The sequence below is a fragment of the Sapajus apella genome, unplaced genomic scaffold (genome assembly GCF_009761245.1).
Source record: "Sapajus apella isolate SASKATOON/1434 unplaced genomic scaffold, GSC_monkey_1.0 scaffold2, whole genome shotgun sequence".
NCBI lineage: Eukaryota > Metazoa > Chordata > Mammalia > Primates > Cebidae > Sapajus > Sapajus apella.
Window position 1 is genome coordinate 25,687,814 of NW_022436942.1, and position 14,980 is coordinate 25,702,793.

A 14,980-nucleotide genomic window follows, 5' to 3' on the forward strand; every position below is an offset into this window, starting at 1 on the left:
CTTCTTCTTCTTCAAAGCCAGAATTCTCAGAGACTCTATTTCTTTCACATGCTGAGCTTCTTTCACTATTTAGTTGAGCAATTCCTAATATATTGAAAATTTTGATTTTCACCCAAAGTCTACACTTGCATTCCCTTTTCATGTTCCCCTCCTGATAGTATTGCAGGATTCTCATAGCTTTCAATATCTTCAGGGTTTTAAAACTGCTTTTTCTCCCCTACTTCACCTCGTTCTGGCCCACTTCTTGTTACTATCCTTTAAAAGACACAGACACACTCTCACACACACACACACACACACACACACACAGAAAAACAGTAAGATAAACATAAAATTATTAAAGACTCTCCAGTACACCTGCACCTAGTCAACCATCTCCACAGTAAGCTGATTAGTATCTGATCCACAGCATACACTTTATAATACTTGGGGTAATCTGAAAGCAATGGTGCAAAAGAGCGGGGACTACAGAGCACAGCTGGGTTTTAACATCAAGGGAGTTAGAATGACTTACAGTAAGATCACTTTCCATCTCAGGCATTAGTTGGCTTCATTAAGGTGAGGCACAAAATTTTATAGTACTAAATAAGCTCACAGAAAACTTCTTTACATGTGATTGGCTTAGATATAGAATGTTGAAATCACCTTTCTGGTTCCTTAATAATCCTTTATTACATGCTGGAAAAACAAAGGTAAAACAACACAAAAATTCCCAGAAGGCCAGGGATGAAAGCTGTGAAGGCTAAAAACCCTTCTGGACAGGCTGGAACATGCTGCTGCTGAGCCTGGGCTCCAGCCTCAAAAGGCAACACTAGGTGGCTGGAAAATCAGGCTTAGGTGATTGGCAACAAAGGGGAGCACCTGAATGCTGTGCTACTTCCAGCCCTCCCTTTCTCTAATCCATTCCTTAACTAGTAACTACTATTTTTTTTAGATGGAGTCTCATTCTGTCACCCAGGCTGGAGTGTGCAATGGTGCAATCTTGGCTCACTGCAACCTCTGCCTCCAAGGTTCAAGCAAACCTCCCACCTCAGCCCCAGAGTAGCTAGGATTACAGGTGTGCCTCACCATGCCTGGATAATTTTCTTTTTCCATTTTTAGTAAAGATGGGATTTCACCACGTTGACCAGGCTGGTCTCGAACTCCTGACTCATTTCAGCCTCCCAAAGTGCTGGGATTACAAGTGTGAGCCACAGCACCCAGCCTACTAGTAAATACTTCAATTCCCTTCTTTCTGCAAAATATCTGTTTAGCTCTTATACATGGTAGGCTCTGTGCCAGGCACTCCAGTCTACAGCTGGAGTGAGCTATTAGAACAAACTGATGATATTACTGCTCTGCTGAAATCCCTTCAGTGACATTCAAGATCCCCCAAGATCTGGTCTCTGGTAATCCTTCTAGCCTCATCTCCCACCTCTTTCTGGCCCTTGCATTCTAAGTTCTGAACACTATTTCCCTGGCTAACTCTTGTCTATCTACCATGACTCAGCTTAAGATGTCTTGTTCTCTGAGCAAGCCTCTCCTGATCACTCAAGGCAGTTTTGGTATAAAATTACAACCTCTGTTTTTCTTTGTTTTTTTTTTTTTTTTCCTTAACTGAAGATTTCTCATCGTTTTCTCCTTGTGTGTGTGAAAATTATCTGTCTAGTAAAATCAGCTGACAAAATGGCTGATGTAGCTCTGGAACTGTGTCCTCTCCTCATTTTCTCTCTCTCTTTTTTTTTTTTTTTTTTTTAATGGGGTTTCACCATGATGGCCAGGCTGGTCTTGAATGCCTGACCTCAGGTGATCCACCTACCTTGGCCTCCCGAAGTGCTAGGATTAAAGGCGTGAGCCACCGTGCCCGGTCTCCTCATTTTCTCTAAAGTAGTTTTTAAGAGAATGTGGTATCGACTGTGCTTTTCAACTCAAGAAAACATTAAGGCAACCTTGGTCAGTACAAAGAAGACAAAAATCTGAAGAAAATAAATAACATCCCCATTATTCTTCTGGCTTAATTCTGCCACTTCTTAAAACAAGAAATGTGCTGCAGAGACTACTTTCAGTGCAATGGACAGGAAGTGGGCATTGGAAGGGCCTGCTGCACCACACGTGCTCTGGGGGTCTACGAACCACCCCTCTGCTTATCAAAGCTGCACATCTGGGACTTGCCACCTGGTACATGCTCCCGCTGCCAGGCAGGCACACCTTGCCCTTTCCTTTCCCATGGGTGCTTTTTGGGTCAGAAGAAATAAGTAATTTGAAATTTCATTGTGAGTTTTCTTTCAGCTCCATCAGTTAAAAGAGAGTAGTTACACAACAGCTCTGGCAAACACAGAAGGACCTGCCTCTTCGAATAGAATCCACTGAGCTCTCCCAGCACCATCGATGAGACCCAACCTTCCATTTTCTTATTATTTATTCACATGGCGTTTGTGTTTATATCCTTGTCTGGCTCTCTTTTTAAACTTTTAAGTTCCTTGAGGGCAGAAACCATCTTTTTTTTTTTTTTTTTTCCTTTTTTTAATTTGAGACAGAGTCTTGCTCTGTCGCCCAGACTGAAGGGCAGTGATGGGATCTCGGCTCACTACAACCTCCACCTCCTGGGTTCAAGTGCTTCTCCTGCCTCCACCTCCTGAGTAGCTGGGATTACAGGCGCCCACCACCATGCCTGGCTAATTTTTGTATTTTAAGTAGAGATGGGTTTCACCACGTTGGCCTGGCTGGTCTCAAACTCTTGACCTCAAGTGATCTGCCCATCTTGGCCTCCCAAAGTGCTGAGATTACAGGTGTCAGCCACTGCTCCCAGCCAGAAACAGTCTTATGTGCTACAGCATTTCCAGGAAATTACTGAGTACCTACTATATCTGACACTTAATAGGGTACAAAATAAATGATTGGTGAATGAGTTAATATAGACCTGTTGATGCCTCAAGGGAAAAAAAAGAAAACAAAAAAAAAAAAAAACAAGTATTAGAAGCTCTCAGAATATGCAGTTCATACTAAAGTTAGGAAAACGATTCAGCTGGCCATTCTGTGGCTTCTCCTCACCTGATCGATATCGTTCATCCCTGGCTCCTCCGGATCGAGTTCGGTGGTACTTAGAGGGAGCAGAAGTTTGAGCTGCAGATGGAGCAGGTGTCTGGTTTCTAAGTTCTTTCTGTACTGCTGAATCAGTTTCTAAAAAAAGGAAGTTTAGAAGATGGTTATCCAATAACAGTAATAGTTAACATTTTCTGAAGCACTTTAAACAATTCTCAGAACACTCTGAGCTAGGTACTATTACCCCACCTACAGTAAAGGGTTTGAAAATTTTAATATATATACATAAATATGATGTAAACACATCCAAACTAAAAAATATCATCTTAGAGTATTAAATGTCAATAGGCTGATAGGAGAGAAATAACAAGAAGACAAATGTAAACTAAAAAGCCATTCCAGAGACTCCAAGAAGAGGCAGTAGTGATGGGGAGTTGACTGCATATGACCCTCTAAATCCTAAACAATGAGACAATGAATAGTTTGGGGAGCCTTAGCTACCATACCATAAGTCACTCCAGATAAACAGAATTCAAGCAAAAACAGAGTGATTATGCAAGCACAGCTTCAAGTCAAATCTACTAGCCCCTCTTGCAACTGGACCCATCACTGACCCTGCCCTTTCTAGTACCTGGTCTGTCCCCAGACTCTGCCCTCCCAAAATTTACTGTTTTATCAAGAATATGGGGATGGGGTAAATAAACAGAAAAACACTAAGTTCTGATGTTTTACTGCTTTTTTATCTCAAATGATTAACTCCAAAGTTGTTTCTTTTAAAAAAATTACAATAAGAAAACTTAACATGAGATATACCGTTTTAACAAAATTTTGTGTGTAAAATACAATAGCATTAATATGATCTATAGGCACGATGTTATAAAGCAGAACTTACTAATCTTGGATAACTGAAACTTCATACCTGCAGAACAGCAATGTCTCATTTCCCATTTCCTATATCCCCTAGCAACCACCATTCTACTCTCTACTTCTGAGCTTGATTCTCTTAGATATCACATATAAGTGGAATCATATAGTATTTGTCCTTCTGTGACTGCTTTATTTCCCTTAGCACAATGTCCTCCAAGTTCATCCAGGTTGTCACATATTGAAGGATTTCCTTCTTTAAGGTGCATTTTAAGTTTCTGAAATAGCTCCTGGGTATGCCCAGTAAGGCAGCTTGCACATAGCAAATTAAGTGCCCAATATGTTAAGATGTCACCTACACAGCAAATGTTCTGCTCCAGACCGCAGCTGAAAATCAGCCTATAAAGCCAAAAAATTAAGACTCAAAGCAGTGGTCTGGGGAGTACAAGCAACAGTGCCACACACCCCATTAAAGACTGATGGCATCAAACTGTTACAGGAACTGAGATTCATAATGGCAATGTTTTATCATTGGAAAAAAAAAAAAGCAGGTAGCATGCTAGAGAGGCCGCATGTTGAGGCTCCAATCAATAGTCCTGGCTGAGCCCACCCTCCAACTGCCTTGTTAAGGCAGCAAACATGTGAACAAGCCATCTTAGACTGTCCAGAGCAACCCATCTACTAGGTAAGGGGAAAGAAAACCACTGAATGACCCCAGTTGGCAACAATATAGAGCAAAATAATCACTGAAATTATCCCTGCCCAAATTGTTGGCCTACAAAACCATGTTTCTTTAAATGGCTAGGTGTGTATACATACACACACACACACACACACACACACAATGTTTAAGAAGGCAAGGAAAACACACACACATACACACACACACAGTATTGAAGAAGGCAAGGATCCTTTGAGCCCCAGAGTTTGAGACCAGCCTAGGCAACATAGCAAGACTCCATCTCTATCTACATAAAAATTTGAAAAAAAAATTTTAAGTATTTATTATCTGGCCCTTTATAGAAAAAGTCTATCAATTCCTAATCTATTATAATGAAAGCTAACATTTAAGTGTTTGCTTTGTGCCACACACTATACATAGAGAAGTTTTCACATTTTATCGTATTTATTCCTTACAACAACCCTATGAAGTCAGCATTTTCATTATCCCTTTTGACATAAAGGAGAACAGAGACATGGCTCAAAAATCACAAAGACAAGGAATGCAGAGACAGAATTTCAAACCCAGATCTAATTCCACTAGTTCTCAACCAGAAAAGGTCATGAAAATTCTCCCAAGGCTTTTTTTTTTTTTTTTTTTTTTTTTTTGGAGACAGAGTCTTGCACCGTTGCCCGGGCTGGTGTCTAGTAGCGTGATCTCAGCTCACTGCAACCTCTGCCTCCCAGGTTCAAGCGATTCTCCTGCCTCAGCCTCCAGAGTGGCTAGGATTACAGGCGCCCACCACCACACCTGGCTAATTTTTTGTTGTTGTTGTATTTTTAGTAGAGACGGCGGTTTATTATGTTGGCCAGGTCGGTCTCAAACTTCCGACCTCGTAATCTGCCTACCTCAGCCTCCCCAAGTGCTGGGATCACAGGCGTGAGCCACCGTGCCTGGCCTCCCAAAACTCTTAAAAGGAAAGTAATCAAAATTAATAATTTAGCATGGGAGCATCAAATGCTTCAGGAGTTACAATAGATAACAGTAAAACTCAAAATACACAACCAAACACCTACCATCATGCAAAGGATTTGGCAAAAGACCCCTCCAAATAAAGTTTTCGGCCACTTGTTAGACACATTACTTAAAATATAGTCCAATTAACTTTAAATAGAAAACAAAAAACAGAAAGGGGCTATTTTTATTTGGAAGATCAGATGATACACTGGAAGAAAATCAGATAGCACACACAAGCTACTTTGCTTGTAAATACATGCACAAAAATGGTTTGATTTAAACAGCACTAAGTTTTGAAACACTTGCTTTTTATTATTATTTTGGTCATAAAGAATATGCTACTGAATTACCTACAACAGATTGTATTAATTAAATAAGCAGGTTTGTAAGGACAGAGCAAACCATCCTGCTAAGAAACATGGTGGTTCCAAATTAGATAGCTAATAATACAAAGAGTGAAAATAATTATATAGATTCTCACTTCACAAAGGATGACACAAAGGTTTATGTATTCCTTTTTATCATTCCTTTCTCTGTTATGCTTTTGTGTTTTTTCTATGTAATTAATTATAATAAGAGAAAGAAGAAATATGGGCTAAAGAAAAATTATTACAATGAAATGATACAGAGGTGACGGGGGATCTGGGAGTTGACCATCTATCTGGGAAAGAACTAGAGAAAATGAACATTTCCATTCAGGATTATCTAGAGGTTATCACAGATCAAACCACAAGGAAATATAACACAAAGACATTTGATGAGAATTAAAAGTCAGATGACACTTAGCCAAGAGACTTACTGCACTGGTACCAAAAAAAAAAAAAAAAGCCTCACAACCCACTCTTCACCAAGCAACATTAACATATTCTCTGCAACGGTTATCTCAGTTCCCTCAGGACTTCGGCCATCCAAATAGACTAGGTCTCTTTTGGGTCTAAAATCAGGACAACTATTTTGTTATAGTTTGCTAGAAATGAAGCCAAAAAGTTGATTTGCAGTTTCAATAATGGACTGACAGGTTTGTTCAGTGAGTATTCCTCAGGGGCCCAAAGCACAATGCAACAAAAACATGGATTTCTGATAGAACAACCTTGATTCAAATGTGCAACAAACTTGCTTCAAGTTCATGAGAGGTTAAGTTAAAAAGCTGTAAAAATATATATATATATATATATATATATATATATATAATTACAAGGTATATTCTTAGGAATTGAATCACTTAAAATATAAAATATAACAGGAGATCTTAATAACAAAACCCTGTAATCTTTTTTTAAATTGAAGTCTCTAATTTATATGCATTTTATAAATGTTTATTTCCATGCACTAGAGTTTATTTTTTAAAATATAAGAACAAATATACTTAAGCATGCATTGCATACTAGAAGCAAGGCCAGGCATAGTGGGGTTCACTCCTATAATCCCAACACTTTGGGAGGCTGCGGCAGGAGGACTGCTTGAGCCCAGGAGTTCGAGGCCAGCCTGGGCAACATAGCAAGACTGTGTCTCTTAAAAAAAAAAAAAAAATTAGCTGAGCATGGTGGTGCATGTCTGTGGTCCCAGTTACTTGGGAGACTAAGACAGGAGGATTGCTTGATCCCAAGAGGGCAAGGTTGCAGTGAGCCAAGATCATGCACCTGTACTCCAGCCTGGTCATCAGAGCAAGACTCTATTAAAAAAAAAAAAAAATCAATGACTTCCTTTTCCTTTCCCTAAGAGCAACTGACAAATCAATGCATATTTGGGAGTAAGAGAGAGAAAAGTATGTCCTGGTTAGATTTAAAACATTGTGGAGACTCATTCCCACCTTGGCTCACTTGCAAGGGCAATGATTTATCATGAATGGGGACAGAAAACAACATAGTTGAGGACCCCAAACCCCAAATCCAAAACTTTTTGAGCTCCTGTCTAGCGCTCACAGGAAATGTTCCTTGAAACATTTCTAGTTTCCAATTTTTGGATTTCACACGTTCAACTGACATATAATGCAAATATTCCAAACATTTTTAAAAAATCAGAAATACTTCCCAGTCCCAAGCATTTCAGCTAAGGGCTACTCAAACTGTACCTAAGGCCTCATCAAGAAGAGATGGGAAGGAGTATGAGGGTATGGAAGGCCAGCAGGGCATTATTTAACGGCATATGTAATGTCAGCTGGGCAGGCAAGATGCTGCCTCAAGGTGAATCATTCCCTGGCCATAGTGTCATTCCAACTAGATCTCAGAAATTAACAGGGGTGCTAAAATACAGATTCCTGTGTTTTGAATAAGATGTACAGTTTCACTGACATGGTAAGGAAAAGCTAAAAGCAAAAATGAAACTTAACAACATGTATCAACACAATGAGATACTATATGCCATGAAAAATGAAAAATATAGGGAGGCCAAGGTGGGCAGATCACCTGAGGTCAGGAGTTTGAGACCAGCCTGGCCAACATGGTGAAACCCTGTCTCTACTAAAAATACAAAAATCAGCCGGGTGTGGTGGCATGTGCCTGTAATCCCAGCTACTCTGGAGGCTGGGGCAGGCAATTCGCTTGAACCTGTGAGGCAAAGGTTGCAGTGAGCCTCGCATCATTCCACTCTAGCCTGTGCGAAAGAGCAAGACTTCATCTCAAAAAAAGAAAGAAAGAAAAATGAAAAATACGTAGACTATGCAGACACTTCAGTCCAAATAAAGTAATGTCACGTGATAAAAGAACACAAAATATTATGTACACAATATAATTATGTGTATGTAAAAAAATATATATGAGTGTCAGGTGTGATACAAAAATCCCAAAGGTATTTAGATTGAGGTACTCCCTATTTCTTTACAATTTCATTGTTCTGCTTATAGAATGAATTACATATAAAATAAAAGTAATTCTAAAAGACACTAAATACAAATAAGTGCTGGAATGGAAGCTGCAAGACTCACAAATTAAGTCCTCTTCATGACTTCTAAATTCTAGCATAAAATAAGAGATCTGAAGAAAAAAGACAACTTGCTGATTATCATTACACAGCAAGAGCTTCAGTTAGGGGGTTTCTGATCTTTCAGTCTGTTATGCGGAATATCCACTAGGGGTCACCATTATGTTTAAATAGCGATGACGTTAAAAGGTTTAGTAACAATAAAAAGTGCACATTTTAGGTTCAATAACACAAAGCCTTCCTTCTCAATGATCAACATGTACATAATTTATTGTTCTTTGGCAGAAAAAGACCTCAAAGTTTAATATGTTTCTACTGTTTGAATATGGTAAGGATGGTAACTTGAAAAAAATGCTATTTAGTAGCACAAAACTACACATTTCCACTCAGGAAGATGGAAGGAAGCCATCAGCCTCCACATGTTATCTTTTAATTCTGCTTATGATTTAACAGATATTCTCACCTCCAAGACCAACAATGTGAAACAGGAAGGGCTCTGAGAACCAAGGAACCTAATAATTCAACTTCTGGTGGTTAAACAGAGCAGACATGCCTACTGTTTTTGGTGCTAGAGTCCAGAGAAGAAACATTAAGCAAGTGGTCACCATGTGTGTATCTTTTACACTGTGATACATGCTGAGAAGGAAAAGAACAAGGGTCTCTCAGCTCACATATTGGGAAATTTAACTTTCATTACAGTTTCAGAGAAGGTGAATGTCTGTTAAAAGGAGACAGTGATGCAAGACCTAACTAGGCAAAGAGAAGGAAAAGCCACTTTATTCAAAAGCATGGTGTTTCTAGAAGCCCAGTGAGGGAGTAAAGCCTTGGCAAGTCTAAGACAGACCAGTGGGGCTAAAGATACAGCAAAAGGGTAGAGTGTTACAAAATGAGACTGCACTAGAAAAGTGGTGTCAGGTCACTTGCCCTAAGCCGAGTGGGCAGCCTTTGAAAGGATTTACAGGAAACAACAGAATATCAATGATAATAATATTTCTTTGGCTCTTCAAACTTGCCTATCACCATCTCATTATATCTTCACAACAGCACCATGTGATAGATACTATTAACGAAGCAGGATGCCCACCACAGATTTTTCCACAGTGAGAGTGAGCCGATAATCACCTTGAATCACTATAGGGCCCTCACTCCCACCCCATCCAAGAAGGATGGATAAATGTACCTTGATTGAGAGGCTAAAGCAGCTGGGAGTAATTGAGGACAACTTCCTTACAAGGGTAGGTGATTAACCTCACTACCTAGGGAAGGCGAGAGAGGAATGAGAGTGCTGGTGTTTGAAGTATGGAAAAGGGGCCACCTGCCTTTTTTCCAGGGGTAGACTAAGGAAAGAGGGTTGGAAACTCCAGGTTTATAAAGTAGCAGGTGTCTGAACAGATCCTAATCCAGAACTTCCTTGGCCACTTGACATCAGGAAAATGGCAGTGCATGAGGATAAAAGAGCCAACACGAAAAACTGCTCTGGGAGTCCAAGTAGAGTACCTGGCTCTTCCTCCATAAAGCATCAGAGTAGCTGATGCAGGGAACAGGCTCAGCATTACTGGCTGGTCACACAGTGAGAACCAGTTTTCAGCTGCACCCTGTGAGATGATGGAAAGCAAACAGCAGACTGTGGGGATCTTTCCCCTTTTGTGAAAGCTGGATCTATCACCTCTCCTTTTGCACTGCCTATATTCCTGAGGGTTCTTAGACAATTTAGGAGGAAAAAGAAGCCACAATAGGAAAATACTGGACTTCCTTCTAATGAGATATATGGGGGCAGATATAATTGCAATCTGTTCCAATTCATAGTGATTCTAATGCCATCCAAACCTAACAAATGAAAGCAGAATGGGGACTGGAAAAAAGATTCTATGTTCTTTCCATTATGCTATGAGCCTTATTGGGAAGGAACTTTTACATCAAAATGAGATAGATAAAATAGATTCCACTCCTCAAGCCCTATGCATACATACACACACAGAGGCACATTGCCTACTAAATACTCATAGTTGGAAATGTTCTGTGGCATTACAAAATGCTGTTCCTGATTTCAAAAACTGGTTTTATGTTTACGTCCCTTTGAATTTCCATAGTACTTTGTTTAGAACTCTCTTACAGTACTTATTTTACTCTCTTTTATGATCCTCATTTGTGTAACTGTCATCTCTCTGCTACAGTGTAAATAACTTGAGGTCAGAGGCTGGTCTTAATCATCTTCCAGCTCCTACAGTAATTGGTCCTTGGACTTTTACATTGCAGGCATTTAGTATTTTAATTAAAATAAATAATTAAGATCTTGTCTGTCTCCTCACCTCCACCCATGATAGCAGCTGGCCAGGAAAAATAAACACAAAACTGTAGAGACATCCATTTAAAGTTTACCTAAAAATCCTGCTTATCTGTGTATCTCCAATTCCTATAAGTTGTATGCAAAAATGTGTGCCTCTCACTATCTTCATATACTTACACAAGGACATTAAGGAAAACAGGGTTACAGACTACTTAAGAGGCATTATTAGAGGCTTGAGAGAGAAAATAAAATACAAGGGTTTTTCTTTGTTTCATTTTAACTTGGTCACACTCGCACCCTTGAACAACCTCAAAGGCAGGACTGAACCTAGAAGAACTGTGATGAACGGGGCATGAAGCAGCTGCCAAGTGTAGTGTACTTATAGGAACTGGAACACCAGGGACTGCCACTCAGCACAGTAAGCAGCAATCACAAAAGGAATCCACATTTGGGAAAAACCTTTGGGTCACCAGAACTTCTCATCAAGACAAGCTAAAGAACATCAACAAATATTAAAAACTATCTTCACAAACTTATGTTTTAACCCTTAAAAAAAATAAGTAGGTGGGAGTCTAGGGAGAAAAACAATGCAGAAACATACAGGCCAAGAAAGAAAACATGAAAGGTAAGATCTTATTCTGAAGCAGGAGATAAACACAATTCACTTAAAAAATGAAGTGAAAGACAGAAACAAGTCAAAGGATGAAGAAAGAAAATCAAATATATAAAGGTCACAAATAGTCTCAAATACATTAAGACAAAACATAATGAGCAGCGCCCTGCCTTTCCTTTTCTTTCTGCTCATTTGTTGTTATAAATCTTGTAGTACTATTTAAAACAGATGTATCAAATTCATTTAAAAATTAAAGAAATGCTAGAGTATCAGATGAGAATTGATATACTCTACACAGCCTCTTGAGGTTTTAGTAGGTCCACATTAAAAGATCTATTGAGGGTGGAGACAAGTTGCCAGGATCAATCTACAAGAGACCACTCTCCAGTCTGTAGAGTGCCGCTTCTTGTATTACCTAACACTTATCTTCATAGACGTTTACTCAAGAAAATACCAGAAATTCTAAATGCTCTTTCTTTTTAGTTCCGTAAACAATTATAGAACATCGACTATATATAAGGCACTAATGGTAGAAACTGGGGACATGAAGAAAAAAACAATTAAAAAGAATGTTCTCCAGTAGGTGAATAAGACACACAAACAGACCATAATCTATGGGATGGCCAAAGACAGCTCTTTCAAAACACAACTCAGATAACGGGAATGGGGACTATTTATAGGGCTGGTCAAGGAAGGCCTCTTCAGGACTTCCCTAATTGAACAAACCCCTAAGTAGAGTGACAAAGCAAGCCAGGTGGCTTCTGGGCAATGTCTTGTCCCATGCTGTCTCCTTGCTGTCTAAACAGTATTTAGAACACAGGAGGCACTTATTAAACATGTACTGTGCTTAGATTTTTTCCGTAACCCCTGTATCTTTGGAATGAACTATTTTTCTATTAAAGCTAGCTGGAATTACAAGTTATTTGTATCCAAAGTATCTTAAAGATTAGATCAAAGGATCAGCACAGGAAAATTGCCTTCCTACACAAAATCTTCCATTTTCCTGCAACTCCAAGAGTGGCCAAGAGTGACTAATTTACAGAGGAGTTACAATGTGTGTGGTTTGAAAATTCAATTCTTTGGGCCATCCCAAAAGAGAGAGTTAATTTCCTGGCCCCTTCTCCCTGGAAGTCAACTAATAGAGGTGTGTGGGAAGCTTTATACTTGGCCATAGTAGCCTCCAACTACTGAAAGATGTTCTGTGGGCCATTCTTGTCAAAGAGCAGACAGCTCAGCATGAGCAGGAGATGGGAGGTGTGAATCTGCCATATCTTCATTTCTCCCATGCCTCTCAAAGTGGGAGCATTTTGAGGCCCTGAATTTTTAATCTTTAATCTTATAAATTTTAATCTATTGTTAAAAGACAGCATGGCCCTTAAATACCAGATAAGGTTTGGCTCTTGTTTAACTAAAGAAATAACTAACAGTTCCAATGCTGGGAAGTTTAAGTGATTTTTTAGGGTAATGTTGAAGGAGATTTTTGCCATATAGCAATTTTAGAACCTAATCCCTACAATGCTACTGAATTAAGTTAGTTTTTCTTATTTTTGGAGACAGGGTCTCACTCTGTCAACCAGGCTGGAGTGCAGTGGCACAGTCATGGCTCACTGCAGCCTCAACCTCCCAGGCTTAAGCAATCCTCCCGCCTCAGCCTCCTGTGGAGCTGGGATCACAGGTAGCACTACCACACCTGGCTAATTTTTTTATTTTTTTGTAGGGATAAGGTTTCACTATGTTGCCCAGCCTGGTCTCAAGTGATCATCCTACCTCAGCCTCCCAAACTGCTGGGATTACAAGTATGCACCATTGTGCCCAGCCAGCCACGCTTAATATTAACCAAAATCGTCCATACTAAATTTCCACTACTTTCTTTTTCAGTTTATTTTTTGCATGTTATTTTTCTTTACACAATGACATGTTACTGGGGCCTAATGTTCTAAAAAGATGAAACACTTCACGAATTTGCATGTCACAGAGGCCATGCTAATCTTCTCTATATTGTTCTAGTTTTAATATATGCACTGCCAAAGACAGCATTCCATTACTTATTATTTAAATATTTTCTTCAAACTTGTGTTATCTTACAAATTTCCTGTTACGTTAATTTTTTCTGAAGTCCTGTTTTAAAGATTTATGTAATATTTGAGAAATCTAAAATATACATAAATATGCAATCCAAGTTAATTCCAAATAAATTTCATACGAAAAAATCATTCACAAGGCCAGGAGAGGTGGCTCACACCTGTAATCCCAGAATTTTAGGAGGCTGAGGCAGAAGGATTGCTTGAGCCCAAGAGTTTGAGACCAGCCTGGGCAACATAGCAAGACCCAGTCTCTAATTATTTTTTTTAAAAGAAAAAACAATCATTCACTAAATTTTTAGATAAGGAGCATGTGCACATAATAATCCCAGTAATAAAATGTTGCAGTATTAACTTTTTATTTAAAAAGATATTAGTGATTAGGCCAGGTGCAATGGCTCACGGTTGGTTTAAGTGATTTTTTAGGGTAATTTTGAAGGAGATTTTTGCCATACAGTAACTTTATAACCTAATCCCTATGATGCTACTGAATTAAGTCACTTTTTCTTATTTTTGGAGACAGGGTCTCACTCTGTCAACCAGGCTGGAGTGCAGTGGCACAATCATGACTCTCAACATGTTGGGAGGCTGAGGGAGGTAGATTATTTGAGGTCAGGAGTTTGACACCAGCCTGACCAACATGGTAAAGCTCCGTTGCTAATGAAAATACAAAAATTAGCTGGGCATGGTGGCACATGTGTAATCCTAGCTACTCAAGAGTCTGAGAGGCAGGAGAATCACATGAACCTGGGAGGCAGAGGTTGCAGTAAGCCAAGATCATGACACTGCATTCCAGCCTGGGCAACAGAGCAAGACTCTGTCTCAAAAATGATAGATAGATAGATAGATAGATAGATAGATAGATAGATAGACAGACAGACAGATAGACAGACACACGCACACATAGATATTAGTGAGAATGTTATTTATTTGTTTATTTTTGAGACAGAGTCTCTCTCTGTCACCAGGATGGAGTGCAGTGGCGCGATCCTGGCTTACTGCAACCTGCGCCTCCCAGGTTCAAGGGATTCTCATGCTTCAACCTCTCAAGTAGCTGGGATTAAATGTGTGCACCACCAAGCTGCCTAATTTTTTGTATTTTTAGTAGAGATGGGGTTTCACCATGTTGGCCACAATGTTCTCGAACTCCTGGCCACAGGTGATCTGCCTGCCTTGGAGGCCTCCCAAAGTGCTGGGATTAAACACATGAGCTACTGCATCCTACCAGGGATGTTACTTTTATACACTATACCAAAGCAGCCATGTTCAAAATGAAGCATCTCACAGTTGTAATGAATGGAATCTAAGAAGACAATAGAGTTTAGAAGAAGTTGAACCCCTCCAAAGAGGTAGATAGCTCCTACCAAAAGCATTAAAATGATTTTCATTCCATTTGACTGTATTGAACTTTAAATTGCATTCCAATGTAATTTAAAAAGTCAAACCAGGCAGGGTGTGGTAGCTCACACCTGTAATCCTAGCACTTTTGGAAGGTGGAGGCGGGAGGATCACTTGAG

At 39.5% G+C, this 14,980-nt stretch overlaps 1 protein-coding gene and 1 pseudogene across 7 annotated transcripts in view; both read right to left on the reverse strand.

The window, feature by feature from the left end:
• Positions 1 to 14,980, reverse strand: part of DIP2B (disco interacting protein 2 homolog B) — a 269,005-nt gene that overhangs the window by 111,876 nt on the left and 142,149 nt on the right. For all 7 annotated transcript variants that reach the window (XM_032293570.1, XM_032293562.1, XM_032293545.1 and 4 more), the window contains exon 3: positions 3,031 to 3,159. In XM_032293570.1, coding sequence (XP_032149461.1) covers positions 3,031 to 3,159 — 129 coding nt within the window. The remainder of the gene's footprint in view (positions 1 to 3,030; positions 3,160 to 14,980) is intronic.
• LOC116527843 lies at positions 13,321 to 13,417 on the reverse strand (annotated as a pseudogene).